A 21,656-nucleotide genomic window follows, 5' to 3' on the forward strand; every position below is an offset into this window, starting at 1 on the left:
TTCTTATTGACCGCATACGAAATAAGCTAAATATTAGTTTAAATCCAAAAGTATACCCACTGCTTGTGCTTGCACCAACAGGTGTGTCCACATATAACATTCAAGCAACAACAATCCATGCTGCCCTCTGCATACCTATTCAAGAATACCGTCCTTTAACAGGGAATTCCTTATTAATGTTTCAAGAGCAATGCAAGCATTTACGGTACATTTTGATTGATGAAATGAGTTTCCTTGGCCCACAATTACTCATCAAAGCTGATAACAGATTGTGACAGACATTTCCCACCAGACAACATGAACCATTCATAGGCCTCTCAATCGTGTTGGTCGACTACCTCAGCTAGTTGCCTCCAGTTATGGACAAACCATTGTATGCATCCCACTCAACAATGCTCGCTTTATGGCGCTCCTTCACTAATATCGTCACCTTAGATGTTTCTTTCTGCCAACAAGGGCTCTCCCCATCACATGTGATTCCGCAAAATTTTGCTAAATGTATGCAATGCAACACCAGTGCAATCAGACTGGGAAACTTTGTAGTTGCGCTCAACGCATGCCCTGAATCTTGACCGAAACATGCATTTTGACCAAAAAAATATTTGTTTGCAACCAATGCAACTTCAAACTCGCACAATATTAAAATGTTAAAGCAATTGCACTTACCCATTGCGTGTGCACCAACAATCATAGCAACACACAGAGACAAACAAAGTGACCAAGATGAGAAGCTCCCATTTGAAATTCTTCTTTCTATAGATGAACAAGTCATGCTCATTGCAAATTTATGGATTGAAGTTGGTCTTGTCAATGGTTCTTTGGGACAAATCAAAATGATTGTCTACGATGCAGGTTCTAAACCACCAGATTTACCAAAATATGTTGTTGTCCTCTTCCAACATTACACTGGACCACCATGGGATGCTGCCAACCCAAAATATGTTCCCATTCCACCAATTAATAGAGGAAACCATACACAAATCCCACTAACAATGGCTTGGGGTATTACTATCCACAAATTGCAGGGACTCACACTAGACTTTGCAACAATTTACATTGGAAAAATAGAAAAACAGGGTCTCATGTTCACAACACTATCTCGAGTAAAGTCAATTGAAGATCTCTGAATTCACCCAACCTTCACGTACGAGAGGTACTCCAAATTGCAAGGTGGTCCATCAACCATTTCCAGAAAGAACGAAGAAGCTCGTTTGCTTAAGCTTTCTGAGATCACAAAGACAAAACACTTGCAAAAACGTCCAACACAGGTACTGCAAGTGCAACATCTATACCCTTTTGCATATCGTATATCTTATTTCATGCATTTCCACATGTCATAACACTTGCATCTTGCAGGGTCATCAACAAATGTAAAAGGTTCCATCGCAGCAAGAAAGTTTTCCAGCTACACTTATCTTTTGTTCTCCACTGCTTCTACAATTTTACATGCTTGTCTTTCTCATTGCCGTTCACATTCAAATAATACAGGTTTGCACAACACCTCCACTCACACTTCACACTGTTCTCCTTGCTTGTTGTTACCCTCTTTCTATTGTTTATTTCCTACAATTACAATATCTCCTGTCTTGTTAATACTTCTCTCTTTGTTCTCATCCTTGCAGGCCATCAAAAAAAGATCGTTTTAAACCACATATGATACAAGGCTATCTCAATCTGTTTGACCTTCCACTTTAGTAATGCTAACTTTTGCTTGCACTTATCATCTTCTTTGTAGATTTAACAACCACAACAAAGTTTCATTAGACATATCGTCCATGTCACTTTCAACACTTGTGAGTGCCATCCTTTCCTATTCTTTTCCATCTCCAACTTTTTCCACTTTCAATTATTTAATGCACCTACAACTTTCTAATACAATTTTAATGCTGACAGGTACACAACAATGACTTTGATATAGTCTACAACAAAATGCATGATCGACACTGCCTCAATAAAATACAATACAACATTGAGATTACACGATTCTAAGGGTTTCTGCACCTCTACATCAAAATGCCTTTCACAGAGTGGCAACTCCTTAATGCCTTCATCCACTTTTAGACCAACATATTAGATGACTTGGATTGTGTACTTCACAAAAATCTACTTCAAATGGCTAGATAACTTGCTGGCAATACCAACATGGGGGTTGGAGGGTGGATCATTTTGATTTTCTGGGACCAACACATCAAATTGGCTGGGTTTTATACAGTCTAATATACAACACTTTTATAATTTTGTATAGCAAAAATTTTTGTCATACAAGTTACCATTGTAATAACACCTTTATAATACTCCGTGGTACTGTACATCATGCTGCCTTCCACAGCATGGGGGTTGGTGGGTGGTTAAATTCAATTTTGGGACCAACTTCTTACATTGGTTGGGTTATGTACAGTTACACATTTTCATATAATAAAGTTTTCACTTCTTTCTTTGCTGATACTACCAAAATAGACGACAACACTACTTTCCATGCTTGATCTTTTACTTCTCCTAACTAATTTTCACCTATCGGTGTCCTGTTGTAGGCACTTCCCCTGTAACTGCTAATTTTTACTTGTTTGCATATGTGGTTTTGGTTGGAAAGGTGATTACTTGAGTGAGCAAGCATAAAGTGGATGAAGCATTTCAGGTAGAAATTATGCTACACTTTTTATGGTTTGTTTTTAGTCACAGATCTTTTGTTTTTTTATCATGAATAGTAAATATGTGGGGTTTTATTTTATTATTTTTATTTTCATTGGATTTGTTAGATATGTTTTTTCTATTTTACAATGTAATGTGGGTAAATTTTTTTAGTGTATTTTTTTTTGGTAGAAATTATTAATTTAGAGGTTTTGAGTTGAACTGTTAAGGGATTAATTAGAATCAATCTAAGAAAATGTTTCTCTTGTTATTGTCTCACTATACACAACTCACAGGACTTGTGAATAAATAAAGCCACAATTAGTATTGGTGAAACTAGAAGACAAGACCTTACATTTGTAACAATGTCAAGAAAAGTAAAAAAATGAAGCTTTAACCTCTTTTTTAAAATTTTAGTTGTTTATCTTTAAATTTACATATGTAGTAAAATATTTACAAATTATGGTTTTCTTAACTAGCAATATTGTGATACAATGCATACAAGTGTCAAGACTTTTAAATAGAAGCTACAAAAAAGATATAGAGATGTATTGATTTATATTTTAATATTATAAATTTTTTATAGTAAAATTTATTTATATTTTATCTATAATTTCCTATCGGCTTATCCCTTGAATCTCTTAAAGGTGCAAGTGCTAGTTTATTTTCAATTATATGTCTTCAAATACAAAAGACATGAGGAATTCTCACATAAATCTCTAACAAGTCGACTCCTAGTAGCTATAGAGAAAGGATGGTAATCAATCTTTCAAATTTATAATTTTTCTTTAAGTTAGTTCTATACAATGTGGAATCACTATCACATGATATATGAAAATAAGTATATATCTTACAAGGATAAGGATGAAAGTATTGAGATGTTTGTAATTTAGAGTGATTAAGGATGCAATTAGATTGTGGAAGGAGCCAAATTTAACATAAGATTGAATAATGAAATTCTATCAAAATAGGAGAAAAACTAAATTGGAATTGGCATGGTTATGCAACTTCAATCATTGCAATCATATTTAACATTAAAAATTAAAACAACCATGCCTAATGATAATTATTGAGGTCTCATAAAGATGCAAAAAAACCAAAAAACTTCATATTGTTAATCTATGCTAATCAAATAAAATATTATTTAACCAGAAATATGTAAGTAAAAAAAAAAAAAAACATTTAATAAATTGATTGTAAAGATGTTAAGCACTTAGGATCGAATGAGATTGTGGAAGGAGCCAAATTTAACATAAGATTGAATAATGAAATTCTATCAAAATAGGAGAAAAACTAAATTGGAATTGGCATGGTTATGCAACTTCAATCATTGCAATCATATTTAACATTAAAAATTAAAACAACCAAGCCTAATGATAATTATTGAGGTAAGATGCAAAGAAAAATAAACTTTTCATATTGTTAATCTATGCTAATCAAATAAAATATTATTTAACTAGAAACATATAAGTTAAAAAAAACAAACATTTAGTAAATTGATTGTAAAGATGTTAAGTACTTAGCTTTTGATATGTGGAGAGCAAATGAATGTTGATTTCTCGTTGAATTAGTTAGCGACCCAAATATTAGAGAAATATATTAAAAGAATTTGTGAATGAGAAAGTTAAAGTGTTTTAAATTAAAAATGGATACTTACGATGATTTCAAAATAGGGAAAAATAAATAAATAAATTAAAGGTGCCATGATAACCTGTCACTGCATATAAACAACACCGAACTTTGTATATTGAGTACCTCCTAGAAGGGGCCTACATTCAAGCTTTCTAGCGTTTTTCTCCTAGATCTTTGATTTTTCGATCTTGATGGTAGTCTCTTCCAAGTTCAAAATATACGAGAGAAGTTGAAATAGTTGTAGACAAAAGAGCAAAAAAGAGCATATTAAAATGTTGGTGCCAAAAAAAGAAGAAGAGATGATCAAAATAGAAACAACAAAAAAATATTAAAATCTTACTAGCCATCTATTGCCTTTCTAATTTTACCTCAGAAAACTATTGACTCCTATACAATTAGTTTGAGGTGATGACACAGTTAACTTATTATAAACCAAAGTGATCTAGACTTGGAACAAAAGTTGAATTGTTGTGGAAGTCGAACTTGAGTTATGGGTGGCTCTAGCCATCGATGCCATGGTGCATCGTAACAGTTGGATAGCCGCTTCCCAAATATAATGTCACATCAACATCTTTTTTTGTTAAGGTGTCCAAAATGATCTTAAAAAAAAAGACCAATAATTATACACTAAGTTATATTTAATTATGCACTGATGTAACATTACATAATTAATTGATTTTTTAATTTAAAAAAATCCTTTTTAAAATAAATATTTAAATGACTATTTAAATGTTCTGTTTAAACCTCATATTTATAAACTTTCTATTTAAACCTCATAATTATGAACTATTATCTCCACTCAAAATCAGCTCCACGGTAAGATCCTCTCCCCTAACTTTCTCCTCATGACCTATAATAAAAGATCTCATCTCTTAGAACTATCTCGTACCTCTTCCCATCTTTCTTCTAAAACATTCCATCTGATTTGGTGATAGAGGTGCGAATTTTTTATTATCATTTAAATTCGATGTCGTAAAAAATTCCCACAGGAAATATGAGGATCGGAAATGATGAGCACCCTATCCGTTGGTGTTTCACTTTTATCTGTTTGTTGACCAGGTTGAGTCCAGCAAACGAAGAAATGATGTGCGTGCAGCATACTACCTAGATTTTCAAGATGATAAAGAGATTGTCGGAGAATGTGAGCAACCTCCGGTTGCTGACGAGAAGTTGCTCACTTTATTCTTCATGGGGAGGAAGTGCAGCTCCGCCCACGTATGCGTGGAAGGTTGCAGGGGAAGACCCCTCATCACAAAAGCAATTGAATGGCGTCCATGCTTTCCAGTGTCCGGTAGGATCTCTAATACTTTGTGGTTTATTCCTGTCATCTCAACTGCTCTTGCCCTAGAATTTATGAATAAGGCTTTGTTTTTGATCAGGACAAGTCAGGAATAATGGCGAAGTTGACAGAATGCATAGCTTCTCATGGCGGGAATCTCATAAATGGGGACGTCTTTGTCAGCAGTCAGAAACAGGTCTTCTACTCTAGGAGGTGTATATCAACAAACCCACATTTTAGATCGATATCTCTGTCTCTGTCTCTAATTACTTCATTACATAATGCTCTTTACATTTTTTAGGAAGCCATCGTTGTGAACTACCTGATTGTTTCCTCCAATAGAAGGGACGTCTTGGGTAAATTGGTTTTGCTTTCTGTTTTTTGGCACCTGATTTTGATGGAGCATCTGATTTTTTGGCACCTGTTTTCAGTGATTTACTGCAACAATATAAAGCGATTAGAGGGTGTCTTTTCGATTGATAAAAAAATTACAATACCATGAATCTCCTTTCCGGCTCCTATTATATTATCGGGCTTTGAAACACTTAACTATCTGATAATTATGTTCTTTAACTTCCACCCACTCATGTAAACAGGGGTCTGAATTTTTCAACCAATAGATTGTAAATTCAGTGCATTGGCTGTCATGGTTCAGGATCTAGTTGGACCCTTAAGGACCTTCAGTCCGTGGCGAATGTCTCTGTTCTGTCCTTCACATGCTTTTGGCCTGCTGCCGTGATTAATGTGCTCATCATGCCTTCCCTGAAAGTAGATTAACCTATCTACAAACAGCATTTAAGAACATAAATATAGGTCCTCACTTGTAGGCAGTGGTAATTTTGGCAAGCAATCCCTTTTCCTCTATGGCACATATATGCATTTTGAAATTTGCTCAATTTGGCAAAACATAGTCAGTTGATCACCGGTATACAGTCCAAGTTGGGAATCTTGTTGGATTATTTAATGTTTATTTGTGTTTATTCCTTGGATCTGTACACTGTTGTATCTTTGTATCAATTATCCACTTTTTCTTATTAAGTCATTTAAGGGCTCATGGGATTTGCGTAGAACCTGTCTGGGCGTTCTCGGTGTTTCTCATCTGTGCTTGTTTATTTACACACAGCACAATATGTATGTAATTTATAATTAAACTCCATCAGGATACCATTTGGCGTTAGTGTGATATTTCCTGGCGAACTACCAAGACTCAGATTCAGGAATGACTCAATGAGGCAGAAGAGCTAGAATCCAGCTTATACTTGGCAAACAATCTAGCTGTGTTTCAAATATTCATGATATTTCATTTTTCCTTTTCACAACAGATTTACACAGTACACTTCAGAATAAACATATCAACATATGTATTTAACAGGGAGAATCTGAAAGAAACCAACTTGTACGAAACACACAAAAATACAGGATTTTCAAAACTAATTTCTTTCACCAATTTCTAATAACCAAAATGCATTGATTCCATAGAAAAAAAATGACTGTTTCTTTTTACAGTTACAGAGAAGATTGACAGTAAACCTCGCTGATACAGAACAGAATATCTAGATCTGCATATATGAGAATTTGTTCAGGATGGAAATTATATACAGTCCAGGCCCTTGGTGACACAATTTCACATATTGCCTTGCGTTTCCAGGTGCAGGCAATATTTAAATCGTTTGCTGGTTATAATCTGAATGTCTCAACTCCTGTTGGTAGAGTATTTTGACATTTGATTCTCAACAGTCTGGCGGAGTTATCTCCTATGCTCGTGTATGTTGATGGAAGTGTCTTCGATGCTGTGCCTCTGATATTGGAAGGCCGCAAACTCTTCTAGGGCCATGCCTGGTTTCTATGAATCTCGCTTCAGATCCTATCGATCGCACTCAGACTTTCCTTGTTGTAGACAAAAGCAAAGTCTGATAATTTTTTTCCAGCCCTGGGCGCCTCACTTCGGTGCTACCTTGATTCTCATGTCTTAATCTCCAGATCCGCACTTTCCTTGAATTGCAGTAGTCTGTAGTCACGACAAAATCCAGATAAAGATAAACTAATAGGTTTGGAAATAGCTTGAAAGAGACAATTTTCTAGGATAGGGGTCTTCGTCCCAACCTGGTAAGGGTGTTTGGGTTGTCGTCTAGAACTCCTGTGTGCACTCAGGCAGTGAAATGTTTTCTCCAAACATGCTCAAATGGTAAGCGTCCACCTTTATAGTACTCTTGTGCTGTGTTAGGACATCACCGACCCCAGGTCGGCCCAAAAACAAAAACTTTATTAAAAATTATTTATTAAACTAAAACTTCCCAAGTCGGCCTAAAATTGATTAGGGAATTTAAACGATTTCATTTGTTTAAAATTCCTAATTTATTGAAAATGATAAAGCAAACAAAAGGAAGAAGGGATGTTGTGAAACATCATCGGGCCCAAAGGCCTTCCCTCAAATCGGGAACATCATAGTTCTCCCATTTTCTAATTGCTTGACCTCAAGCAATTTCAGATTAGGATGGTCGAAAATGTCTATCCCCTCCCATGTTGCATCTTCTGATGGCAATCCCTTCCATTTCACCAGGTATATTGGAATCACTTTGTTCCTTAGCCTCTTCTCTCTCACATCCAACCCTGTTTCAGGTTCCAATATTAATTTGCCCTCATAATCAAGTGGTTGCAGCTCCATTGAAGGCATGACGAGACGTGAAATGTGTTGTGAATTCTACTGTTAGGTGGCAACCCACCTCAAACATTCTTTCAGTTTGGAGCCTATCAGCATATAATTTTTGTTGATTCTGAGCATGTTGCAAGTTTTCCTTGAGAGCTACTATAACATCCTTGCTTTGCTGGACCACATCTTTAGCACTAGGGACTCTACTGTCAGTAAAAATCAAATCTACAAAAGAAGTAGCATCATAGCCATAGAGTGCCTTGAAGGGTGACATATTGATCGACATGTGATACGTGGTGTTGTAGCAATACTCACCCAAATACAACCACTTAATCCACGCGGTTTGCTGACTTGTAACATAGTTTCTCAAGTAACCCTTGATCCATTTATTTACTATTTTGATTTGTCTGTCTGTTTGTGAATGGTAGCTGGTGCTAGGTGTCAATTCTATCCCTGTCAAATGGAATAACTCTTGCCAAAACATAATGAGGAACCTGCTGTCCCTATCACTTAGAATTGTTTTTGGTAACCCATGAAGTCTGAAGATTTCTTTAAAAACAGTTCTGCCACTTGAGGTGCTTTAAAATCTGAGGAAATTGCATGAAAATGTGCATACTTTGTGAGTCTATCAAACGCTGCATATAAACAATCTTTACCTTGGACCCTTGGCTAACAGTAACGAAATCCATAGATATGCTCTCCCATTTCTAATTTGGGATAGGCAAAGGCTGCAATAACCCTGCTGGGAACACATGCTCCTCCTTGTTTTGTTGACATTCCTCGCATTCTCTTACATGCTGCTTTACATCCTTTTTGAATCCTTTCCACAAAAAACGTCCCCTTACTTGTTTATAAGTTTTGTAGAAACCTAGATGTCTGGCAAGTGGGGTATCATGGAAAGCTTTTGGAATCCTTTCCTTCATTTTAAAATCAGGTGTGATGTACACTCGTCCTTTGTAAAGAATGAGCTCATCTGCCGTTTTGAACTTGTCATCTTGCACCTTGCCTTCCAAAATATCATTAGCAAATGAGTTTTTGACATACTCAGCTGTAATTAGTGACCTCTAATCAGCAACAATATCAGAAATAGAATGCAAATGGGGTTTTCTAGACAATGCATCAGCCACCACATTATTATTCCCCTTTACATATTCAATGTCAAAGTCGTAAGCCTAAATTTTACCCACCCAATTCTGTTGCCTATCATTCAAGTCTCTTTGATTAAGGAAATATTTCAAACTTTTATGATCAGTCTTAACCAAAAACTTGTTGCAAACTAAATATTGTCTAAACTTGGTCAAAGCATGTATTATTGCTAGCATTTCTTTGTCATAAATTGAGAGCTTATGCTCAGCTTCCTTGAGCTTCCTACTCTCAAATGCTATGGGATGTTTATTTTGCATCAAAACAACCCCTCTTCCTTCACCGGAGGCATCACATTCTAAAACAAAAAGGGAGTGAAAAATCTGGAATTGCCAAGACGGGACACGAACTCATTACCTTTCTCAGTTTATCAAAGGCCTGTTGAGTTGATGGAGTCCAAACAAATGTGCCCTTCTTTGTTAGCTTTGTTAATGGGGCAGCAAGAAAGTGGGAGTAAGGAGGAACAATAAGGTGTCCAAGAGACCCTCTACCCTAGGCCCAAGAGCGGAGTGAGACTAGAGCCCCCTTGGCCTCATGGAACCCTAGGTCAACTACCATGAGGTGATCTACCTAGTGAGGTATCCTGTCACCATTCCCCTTCATCACTTCCATCCTTATCCTTCTCTTGAGGTTGGAATTCCCTTAATTCCATAATCAACAATGAGAGTGTTTGGAAAGATACAATAGGGTGTCTTGAACGTCCTTCCCCCCTCTAAGTCCAAGAGCGGTGGACTCTGTCTACACCCCCTTGGCCTCATGGGACCATTGGTCAACTACCATGAGGTGGCATACCTAGAGGAGGACCTCGTCACCGTTCTCCCTCCTTGTACTTCCTTATATTACTATCATGGCAGTTAGCTCAATATATATAATTGTCCATCAGTGATTGTTCCTTATGCTAGATATAATAAGAATTATGTATATCATTCATAATTATGTAAATCATAAATAAATTCTTATTGTATTGTTTATTACCAAGAATGATACACCCAATATAATCGGCCACAAGGTATTGTATAATTTTAATAGACATTCGATCTGCAATTATAGTCTATTATGCTATAAAGTCATGAATAGGGAAGATCATACCAGATCTGCATTAACTGATAATATGGTTGTAATTCTGGCTGGTCCTTTATATTTCTAATTTCTCACAGTTCGCTGATGTAGCAGTCTGTTATATATTTCATGGCGTTCTCCTGTTCTTGATCCCTTTAGTTCGCTGATTATTGAAGATGCTTCTCCTTTATCTGAAGTTTGTTATTTATATTTCTCACGTGATTCAATAATCTCTGCTGTGTATGCTTCTTCCTTTCTTTTCCATAATCCCCATGCATACCACCAAGAACAAGGATGTTACTGCCTGTAACTTAATAACAGTTCTGATCTGATCTGATCGATGGTGCTGTCATTGGAGGCTTTTGATTCCTTTCCTTGATATCTCTCAATGTGAGGGAGAGGTTACACCTCTTCATAATGTATGCCCTTTGGCAAGAGACACACCCTTTCACCATCAGCACCCTTTGAAAGAGTGCATCTCTTCATTATTTCTTCCCTTTGAAAGGGACACAACCTTTCACAATCAGATCTGCACTTTTGATTCCCCCAAATTATCCCCCCTCAAATGAGGTTCTCTTCTCCCTTTTATATCTGATGTTTGAGGGAGTCACATCTTTTCATTTTATGTCTTTTGGCCTTTTTTTAAATTCTATTTAATTCTATTTTTTAATATTTGAATTTTATTATTATTATTTATTATTAAATTCTATTTCAAAGTGGGGACATTACATTGCCAAGACTGGCCACGAACTCATTACCTCTTTTAGCTTATCAAAGGCCTGTTGAGCTGGTGAAGTCCAAACAAATGCTCCCTTCTTTGTTAGGTTTGTTAAGGGGGCAGCAAGTTGTGAAAAACCACTTACAAACCTTCTGTAATGTCCCCTAATGGGACCTTCTTATATTCTGACCTTGATTCACAATTTTAGTGCATAGTGATTAGAAATTTACAATAGAGGGACACTATTGTCAACTAAGCTTGGTCTGAACTCTACACAACAAGAACGACTTTACTCCCTTTCGAACTTTATTTCATAATAACTTAACACCTTTGGTTATTAATTTCGGCTTGGACAAGGGGGAAATAAAAAGCGCACACCCTTATAAAAAAATGCCAAACTTAAACTTTGCTTCCTTTTAAACACAAAATATGTTTCTGACATTTCTAGGAGTTTAGAAGGGCATGATATCTTTTATTTGCTTTGATTTTAAATCCTTGTTCGTTGTTTTGATCGGGTTTGGAGACAAAATAATTCATTTTTTTAAAAAGATGCCCGAACCTTTTCTTTCTTCGACTTGTTAGCACCGCTTTGACACCTTTCGGTGCTTATTTCGGTATTGACAGGGCAAAAAAAAGGCTTGCGATTTCATTGTGTTCTTTGTGTTTTAAGAAGTTCGGACATTATTACTTGATTCGTTGTCTAACGTTTTTCGGTATTCTCATTGGGGCAATAAAGGAAAGAAGCAAACAATTCACGATTTTACTTGTTGGTTGAAAATTTTGTACACCTGGGGGATGTGCAAAATTGTGGTTTCAGCCACAGTATGTGGCATGATACTCGCCTAATTTAGGGAAGGCTCCCCCTATCTACAAACTAAACTAATCTAATATGGGTGAGACAACAATCTTTCTTCTTCTTTCAAGAAAAACTATACTCATTTATCTTCACAGAAAAACAATAGCAATTGGAAATAAATAACAACAAATACAAAAATGAGACTTTTTTTTTTGGTAGGATTTTTGGAACATAAAGGGAAGCAAGTTTCCATGAAAGCACAAAGACCTCTGTCACTTCCTTAGGACGGGAAAACAGAAAGAAAGCTCAAAGTCTTCGACTATCTATTCTCCTATCAACCTTTTTAGATGATTTTCTGGTAACCAAGCATAGTATGTAGCAGCTCAAAGTCTAACTATATGATGCATCTCTTATGCACAAACATAGAAAATAAAAACAGCATGAAGTCTGCAAGTTACCCTCTTTGCTTGAGCTTTCTACACTGGCTTCAAACGTGACAAACAACTCGAAGTCTGCAGTATCAAATCTTAAAACCAATCTAAAACTCCAAACGCAATAATCAGCTCAAAGTTTACAAGATTGCATTTAAATTCCTCTTGAACAATAGAACAAAGATAACAATCAACTCCAGAAAATGTCATCACATAACAACTTGAATTGGCACAAAGTCTCAACACAACTTGCTTCTTTATTGAAAACAATTTGATTTACATCGAAGCTCAAAGTCTTAGAGTGCACATACAAACTGGTAGAATTTTGTTGCATTCTGCACATACAAACTGGCAGAATTTTGTTGCATTGCCAAAAGATAAAAATTACAATAGATCCTCTCAAGTATTTATAGGAGAGGAGCCTTGAGAAAAAGGTGGGAGGATCCCAACTAACTTGAAAAATTCTCTCAACCACCATGACTTATTCCAACTACAGTCCTAATTTAACTCAACTTGTAGTTTCTTTACATGTAATTACATTTTACAAAAATGCAAGTGAAAGTGACACTTGCAATTACAAAACTTATTTTTACATGTAACTTGTCAAAACAAAATTACAAATACACAATTGAAACTATTCTAAGTGTCCAAAGACACGACTCCAACTGCATCATCCTTTGTCTGTGATGATCTTTATGCCGCTTCAGGATGCTAGAACTTGAAGTATTCAGGATTGGTGAAAACATCTTGAATCGGAACAGAAATTTGCATCCTTAATGATCTTTGTGTCCTTGGCCAACGAACTTCAATCTTATCTTCTTGCTTGGGGTAGTAATGGCTTTTCAGGAGGGAAGTTCTTTGCAAGGTTGATGTAAGAAACTTATCTCTGTTTCGAAAGCATTCTATGCTCTCAATCATTCACATCCCTTATGCATCTCCTTGCATGGCTCTGTCATGTTGTTGTTCTTTCTTTGTATCATCCTCCAATCTTGGAATCTGCTTGCAAAATAAGGCCCATGCCTTAGTTTATTGATTTGGTAGGTCGTGTGTGCAAACAAAACTGACATGGGTGAGACAAAAGGACTGCAAAAATGGGCTCAAAGCTCAATTTCGGGTTTTCAAGACTGCATTACATGGTAGGAAAACAAGAGCATTGACTTGCAATTATGGAGGATAAACATGCAACTTCATATGTCTAATGGGAAAACACAAGTTTGAACTTGTAATTGCATGCTAGAGACTCATTGTCAAGCGTTTTGAGTGCATTTTGGACCAATTTCGGGTTCTGGAAGGCTGACTGCAAGTGAAGACATACCTGCAACCGGGTTTTAAAATCCCGATTATAAGTAAGCTTATAATGGGAAAAATAAAAAGGGGGAGAATCTTACACATTCACAAATTGCTTTGCAAATGACTTATCAATTGGGAAGAACATTCTAAAATCCGAATTCTAAAATCCGAATTCAAGCAAGAGCAAGATATTTACAATACATAAGCAAACTAAGAAAGCAAAATAAAACCGAAAATCACATACCTTGCTAGAAGAATGCCCTAGATCAAAGCAAATGAACTTGGGAGAAACCGTAATGCTCTTATAAATAGGCGAAGAAGCCACCACGTTGGTATCCCAAGCAACAAACTAATCGGTTTTGCATTTAACTTATTTCACAAAAAATGGCTTGGAAGGAGAATTACGTTTGATGCCAAACACTCTTCAATGAATGAAAGATGCAAAACGTGTGCCAAACGTGGCAACCATGGCAGAAAATGTGCATCCAAAACGCGGAGCATTCCCAGCAAAAAACGGAGCAAAAACACTTCACACTAATATGCAAAACGTGGCAACAACCATCGATCCCCCAAAATCGTAGCCAAGATGATAACCGAATCCAACTAAGAATGCATATACTTGGGTTAGATTCCACCAAGAAAGCCACAAATCGATGCCAAAAACGTGGTTGGGTTTTGCATGATGAATAGCATGTGAAGGGCACCAAAAATGGGACAAGGAGATGCAATCGGGTTTTAAAAACCCCTTTACAAGTTTTAAATTAAAACTCACTTTCCTTCATCCCAAGCAAAATTGGGTTTCTAGGAGAAAAAAGCACAAAAAGAAAGAACAAAACAACTTGTAATAGGGTAAAAAAATCCCTATTACAACTAAAACGATAAAACATAAAAACTTGTAATAGGGAAATAAAATCCCTATTACAACTTAAAAACATAAAAACTCATAAAGACTTGTCATATGGAAATAAAATCCCTATTACAACTAAAAAGCACAAAGTAGGAACTTTTATGAGAACTTACAAGTTCTCATTAAACTTGTTTTTTTTAAAATTCACTTGTAATTTGTCCAAAAAATTCTTACAAACAACTTAAAAGATAAAAAGGGGAAATGGGAAATAAAAAGCAAGTTACAAGTTACAAGTCTTTTATAAAGTTCACTTGTAATTGCTTGAAAAAAGCCCCTACAACACAAAAACAAAAGAAAACTCCTAACTTGCAAGAGAAGGATAATTTCCCACTTGTAGTTAGGAGGAAAAAACCCGAATTTGAAAGAAAAACATAGCAAGCGAACTCGGAACGCGATGCAATTTGAAACATGGATTGAGGATGAACTGAAGATTAGTCTAGTTCAACAAGAAGCAATTTTTTTGCCTTGGGAAGCATGCCTTAGAGTAAAATCTCCAACTTGCAATGACTTCTCTGAAACCCGAAATTGCACAAAAAAGTAGGAAAATGAAGGCCAAAACTTACCAAAACTTGGACAGCAATGGCAAAGACAACCCCTGATGATTTGACACTAACAAATGTGAGTTTTGCTCCTCGTAAAACATGCCTTCGAGACAAAAATGACACATTGTGAGCAAAAATTTGTAGGGGTTGTCACATTTTTGAAAATCCAAAAATGAGGATAACATAACTTCCCCTCCAAAAATCACGACCTTTTAATTCAAAATGCGATGCCGAAATTGTTTTTCGGGGCTTCTACCGTGTTTTAATAGGGTCATTTTTTGATTTTGGTCCCTTATCGAACTCTGAATTTTGGCTATTAAGAGATTCAACCATTTTTGATTTAAAATGTGAAGCCGGTAGTACTCTTGGCATTATCAATAATGAAAACAATTCATGATTTTGTCCCCCTCCAGAATGCCGAACTTGGCGCCTCGCAAATGTTTTTTGGGGGTGGTTTGGTTTTGACGTTTTGAGGCAATGTTGGGCTTTCTTCGGGCTTCTTAGAGGCGAAAATTTCATTCTTTTTAAACTCCTAAACATTGCCTTTTCCGTTTAAATGGTAGGTGGTAACACGACCTTCGGTGTTAGTTTTGGACTTAGAAGGGGAAATAGCGATTCTCAAAGGACTTCGCCAGACCTCATGTGTGTTTTATCGGTCTCCTACCAATGCATATCAATGAATCTTCTAAGTCCTAAGACTATACTCCTAACTACAAAATTTTATGAATGTGACTCATACTCTTTGGCTTTGATCAGAAATTTGGCATTTGGAAGGCAAAAAGCTTGATTTCACACATCCAGCATCTCTTCTCTCTCTCCCAGAGTAGGCTAGAAGGAGGGGGTCCCCGTCAGAGAAGATGTGGATGTGTGCTACGCACAACAGAAACAAGGGAAATCAATCTCACTATGTGACTAAATTTCTGTATTGCTTTCATATGTGTGAATATCATCACCATCCAAGCTATCCAAATGACAAATTTGTTCCTTACTAATAAGATGTAGAGTTGGTTCACATGATGGAACAGTAGTAGGATTCAAACCTCCACATAGCTGGTCAATCAATGCTGGTTTGGCAAACTCCGTGAACGCATTTTCTTCAGCCTTGTGGTTGTCATGAAGACTTATGTGTTCTCCACTTGCAGTTGCAATAGTTGATTCTTGCTTATCCATATCCTCATATGGCTGAAGTGAACTTGTGAACATGGCTTCTTCCTCCTTAGGGGTTCCACATGTTTGGTTAGGACTCCAAACATCTAGACATGTTGACTGATTTTTGTCTTTCCCGTGATCATTGGTAGGCTGTAAATCACCAGCAAGTGATTCCTCTTTCTTTTCTATCCTTTCTTCAATAGTAACTTCTTTGTTTCCTTCTCTCAAGAATGTTTCTTCTGGCTTCTGCTCTTTATTCTTCTCATTCATATCAGTCTCTTCATCCAGCTTGTCTTTAAGACAATACCTCTTCCTCCTATGTCCTCCTTTTCGTTTCAGTTTGCAGTATTCGGTGAAGGTCATGGCATTATGGACTGCTACACTCAAAGTATTGTATTGAGCATGGAGTCGGTCCATCTCATTAGCTTGATTAGGTTGTCCTTTACCCCTGTCATTTGGAGGCTTATTACTATGCTGATGCTGATTGAAACCTCTCAACAGTTGGGCCACTTCCTTCAATGTTTCAGACATGCCGACGTGAAGTTCTTCTGACCTCTTAAAGAAGGCCTTTGTTTCATCTTCACCTGTATCACCGATACTGGTACCTTGTTCATCAATCAATTGCCACAGGGTGGTAGAACTTTAGGCTTTAATACCACTGAAATGTTTTGGCTCAAAAGGTAGAATGCACTTCACACAGAAAATTGAAAAAAAACAAAACACTTTGCAAATACATATGCATTAACAGAGGTCTGTAACAGATTTCCAATTTGCTCAATCAAGATTTAATGTGAAATCTTAATACATTCACAACTATAACCTTTAATAACATTCAGAACTCATACACTGGCGGAAACAATGTTTACAACCTAGAAACAAATAAAACATGAGCAACAATGTTCTAGAACCTGACCATTCAATATGACCCGGCTGGAATCTGTCTTCCTTGGGAATCAATATTATCGATTTGTCTTTGCTTTGCAGGTGTTGAAGACACACTGCAAAGGAAATCGTGAGACTGAGGGTAGGCTCAAGTTGAGTGAGGCTTCCATTACTACCCAGAAACTTACTAACTTTAATTAATTGCTAGAACAGAGATTCACTCCTTCTGCTACCTGCTCTAGGTACACGATTCCAATTGCATTCCCTGTCTGTTTTTGAGTTACACGATATGTGTTTGTTGCTTGCATTCCCAAGTGCAAGTAATAATGGCTTCTGGAGACTCCTCTATGCTCTGCGTATCCTGATATGATTCCAAGAGATTGCCCTTAAATGTATGGCCTCCTTGCAATCGCGTGGGATCTTCTGCTTGACAGATTCAATTTTCCAATATTCTACGTCCTGTGGATGAGTTGTACTCAATTATCCTCCTGCCCGTAGCTTTTGTATGCTTTTTGTGGATAGCTTCTATATGCTCAATAATCTTTGCGGCAGCCAGAAATAGTATAGCGAATTACTTATATCTGCAATACTTCAAACTCACCACTTCATATTTATTTTACCCGACTTTAGGATAGTCGGCCAAAAATAAGATTTGCTCATGATGCTTAGAGCCTTTTAATAGCTGCTGTAAAGTTAAGACCTCAGTGTAACTAACCCTAGATCCTTTTTGCTACCCGTAGAGTAAGTTTATTGTAATTGCAAATAACCATCTTGGATAATTGTTAATTGACTGCATAACAGATGAGCCAAATAAGTTTATTTTAATTGCAAATAACCATCTTGCATAATTGTTAACTGACTGCATAACAGATGAGCCACATAACTCATAAGTAGTAATTGATGGTTAACCTTTTTAGGACCTAACAGATAGATTCCTGCATAACTGGTTTATTCCTGTTTCCATGACATATTTCTGCAGAAACGATTTTTTTATGCACTAATTTGTTTTCTTTGTAACTTATATATTCTTGCACAACTGAGTTATTTCTCCATAATATGTAATCTTTGACAACTATATAAAGACATCGATGGTTAATGTAATGTCCCTTTATGTCACAAATCCAGAATGAAACAAGAGCAGACATAGTTAGGGATATAATCTCCATTTAAGAACAAGATGAGATAAGCCTGGTTTTTGAAACCCGCAATGAGTTTAGACAACAATGTAGATATATCTCATGAAATACGTCCAATTCTAGGGTTAGGATATGTATAAACCAATATCAACAATTACATGGAAACTCAACCATAACGAGGGTTGAGTTGGAAGACATGATGAGGTGCCCCACGTATCCTCTACCCTAGGCCCAACAGCAAGACCTTATCATCTGTGGCCTCATGTGGTCGTTAACCGATGGTCCTCAACCATCATCATGAGGTGGCGTACCTAGTGAGGGCTTTACACTATTCCCCTCCATCATATCAACCTCTCACCTCTCATGATTGATTCACTTCAACAATTGATCCATGTGGAGATAGGAGGGAAGCTACAATAAGGTGCCTCTGACCCTCATCTGGTCATCATCCTAATACCTTAACAATTTTACTTCTTGTATTTGTGAGCCATGGTGGAGAGGAGGGGAAGATCATGGAGAGTGCCCTAGAAACCATCTCTTCCTAGACCCAAAGACTGTACCCTTTGTACTCCGTTGGCCTCTATGGGCTCATCTTGTCCCACTTTGAGGTGACGTCTCTAGAAGGATGCTCAAACGCTGTACCCCTCCCACAATACTTTCACCATTGTATTCACCATGTTCACAAATGCTTATAAAAAATGAAGAGTCGAAATATATATATTTGTATTAATTATAATATTATTGAATTATTTGTTAAATCCTTTTAATAATTAATTGTATTAGATATTGTTTATTATCAGTGTAAAATTCCTTAACTAGGAACTGATTGCAAATAGAAATATGTCCAGGTTATAACAGAAACATATTAATTAACACAGCTGTAGAATTCCTTGGTTGCAACTAGAAAATATGTCCAGGTTATATTGTTCAACACAGCCAGTGGCATACCAATGAATATTTTTTAACAGTACTATTATTTAATATGCAGAGGCTCAATTCTATTCAATGATAAACATAGTATCTATCAACAGAGAACTGGACAATCATTATTCAAGGAAGCTGATATCGAATAATTAAGTTTTCCACCCGGAAATAGGTTAGAGAATTTCTTTCATGGTGCACCTGATATTTAGCAGTAACTGTTGATGCCAAACTTGTTGCTAATGCCACCGAAGAGTCTTCATGAATTCACCGTTCGGCAATGTAGAAGGAGGCCCTGCATAAACGGTTCACCCTGAACTTAGTTCCACGGGATAGCAGTTTGCACGACAAGTCTAGGTCACGGCTCCATCGCGGTGTGCTTCCATCTCCACTACGCGAGGGCTACGGTTCTCCATTACTGCAGTGACAGACCATATGATACACCCGATATCGGGTTACTGAGCCACGGGAGGAGGAATGAGTTTGCGTGCCGTCTCTCACCCTCGAAGCTTCCGATGGTCTTACTACCACCTCATGTGTAAGAAACATGCGCGTCTGTAATACATACCAGGACTCACGCCAATAAATCACTCCTCTGCTTCGCTATATCACGGTTCCACTCCAGAACCTACGTCCAATAGGCCAGTCAATGGCTGATGAAAGGAAATTTTATTGAATATGTTTGCTATCACGCAGATAACCAATCTTCTCTTCCACGCCTATTCGCTCCATCTGACGCCATCCTTTTATTCACCAAAAGTTGGTTTTATTTCCCGTAGAAAATAGTTAAGAACTATTAAGTAAATAATTACGGTGTGTATTTTAATGCTTCAATAATATTAATTATTTATATTAATGAAGGGAATATTAATATAAGATAATTAATATTGTTTCAAATTGAATTTAGGGGACACTACAGTCTCCCTTGCCCAAATGTTGCTTGCCCACGAGCAACTGTAATTCCGGATGCTGAAGAACTTGCTCATTTTCCCAAGTAGCATCATCTAATGGTAAATTCTGCCTAGATCTAGAAATGAACAAATAAGAACAAAACACAATTACCTTGGGAAAACCTCCTAGGAGGAAAAACCCAGCCAGAAAAGATCCTCAGATCTGATTATGGATTATATTCATATGAAGATTACAACACTTATCTTTAGTACTTGAAGATGATTGCACATAGGGCTTGATAAAGTCTTCAACAAGTCTGCACTTTTGTAAGTCTCAAGCCTGCCCCATTTAACACAGTAATTAGCAATCAGATCCACACCCTAGGTCTGCACTTTATTGTATCTTAAGTCTACACCTTTGCCTGAAACTGGATTGCAACCCTAGCTGCTTGAATTTGGAATAGTTCGCCCTCCTTGTAATGGTATTTGCATAATAGTTCGCTCTCCTTGTAATGGTATTTACCCTTGATATTAGTGCCTTTTATGACAGATACAAATCGCCAATATTACTTCTTCAAACTTCGCATTTTAGGCAGAGGTATAATTTGCATGGAATGATGAATGAGTGAATGATAATGTGAAGTTGTTATTTATTTATATGGGGAGCAATGTCTTTAGTCATGTCGACTTGCTTTATAATTTATTTTATTTATTACTTTTCCTTTTAATCTTGATGGAATAGGGTCGGCCCTATTTTGGAGGAGCACGTTGAGTGTGGCGTGAGCAAGTTTAAGTGGTGCCGTGGGGTTTAGGGCCCAGCCCTACATGTTGAAGAAAGGGGCCAGCCCTTTGGGCGGATTCCAATGTTGCCCAAGGCAATTGGAATCCGCCATTCCCTAATTACAATCAACACTCCCTCTTAATTAGGGAGGAGAAACATAACCATAATAACCATAATCTTCCATCTTGCACACAAACAAAGAATGGATTACATAATCAGAATATTGTAATCTTCCATCTTGCACACAAGCATATAATGGAACTACGAAATATAATCTTCCAGCTCGCACACAAGCATAGACTGGATCCACCTTACATTGCCCGTAGAGGGTGGAGAGGATATTTTCTACCATCTTACATTGCCCGCAGAGGATGGTTAACAATTACTCTTCTCCCTGAGAAGATTACAATACCACCTTACATTGCCCGCAGAGGGTGGTTTGATACAACACAATGTATTACTGAGGTTGAGACTCCGTCTCAATCAGGGTTTCATTTTCCAAAACACCGAGTTTGTCCCTGAAGTACACAAACTTCACTTTGGATAGAGGCTTGGTAAGAATATTTGCAACCTGCTCATCAGTGCTGACATACTTCAACTGAATGGCGCCTCTTTGCACCATATCTCGAATGAAGTGATAATGAGTTTCCACATGTTTTGACCTATCATGAAACATTGGATACAACTCTGATTATCACAATGAATAACTGAAGGATCCCAAGGCTGACCAAACAACCCAACAAGAAGCTTACGAAGCCACACTGCTTCTCTAGAAGCTACGCTTGCTGCAATATACTCAGCTTCAGCAGTACTTAGTGCAAC

At 37.0% G+C, this 21,656-nt stretch overlaps 1 protein-coding gene across 7 annotated transcripts in view; it reads left to right on the forward strand.

Moving 5' to 3' along the window:
- Window positions 1-5,070: 5,070 nt before the first annotated feature.
- The window catches only part of LOC131064966 (formyltetrahydrofolate deformylase 2, mitochondrial), a 76,100-nt gene continuing 59,514 nt past the window's right edge, over window positions 5,071-21,656 (forward strand). For 2 of the 7 annotated variants that reach the window (XM_057999305.2, XM_057999326.2), the window contains exons 1-2: window positions 5,151-5,551; window positions 5,640-5,752. In XM_057999305.2, coding sequence (XP_057855288.1) covers window positions 5,378-5,551; window positions 5,640-5,752 — 287 coding nt within the window. In that variant the 5' untranslated portion in view covers window positions 5,151-5,377. Of the gene's footprint in view, window positions 5,552-5,639; window positions 5,753-21,656 lie in introns of those variants that run through there. The other 5 variants (XM_059218489.1, XM_059218484.1, XM_057999343.2 and 2 more) reach the window with 3 other exon arrangements.

This window comes from Cryptomeria japonica, chromosome 1, assembly GCF_030272615.1.
Source record: "Cryptomeria japonica chromosome 1, Sugi_1.0, whole genome shotgun sequence".
Lineage (NCBI taxonomy): Eukaryota > Viridiplantae > Streptophyta > Pinopsida > Cupressales > Cupressaceae > Cryptomeria > Cryptomeria japonica.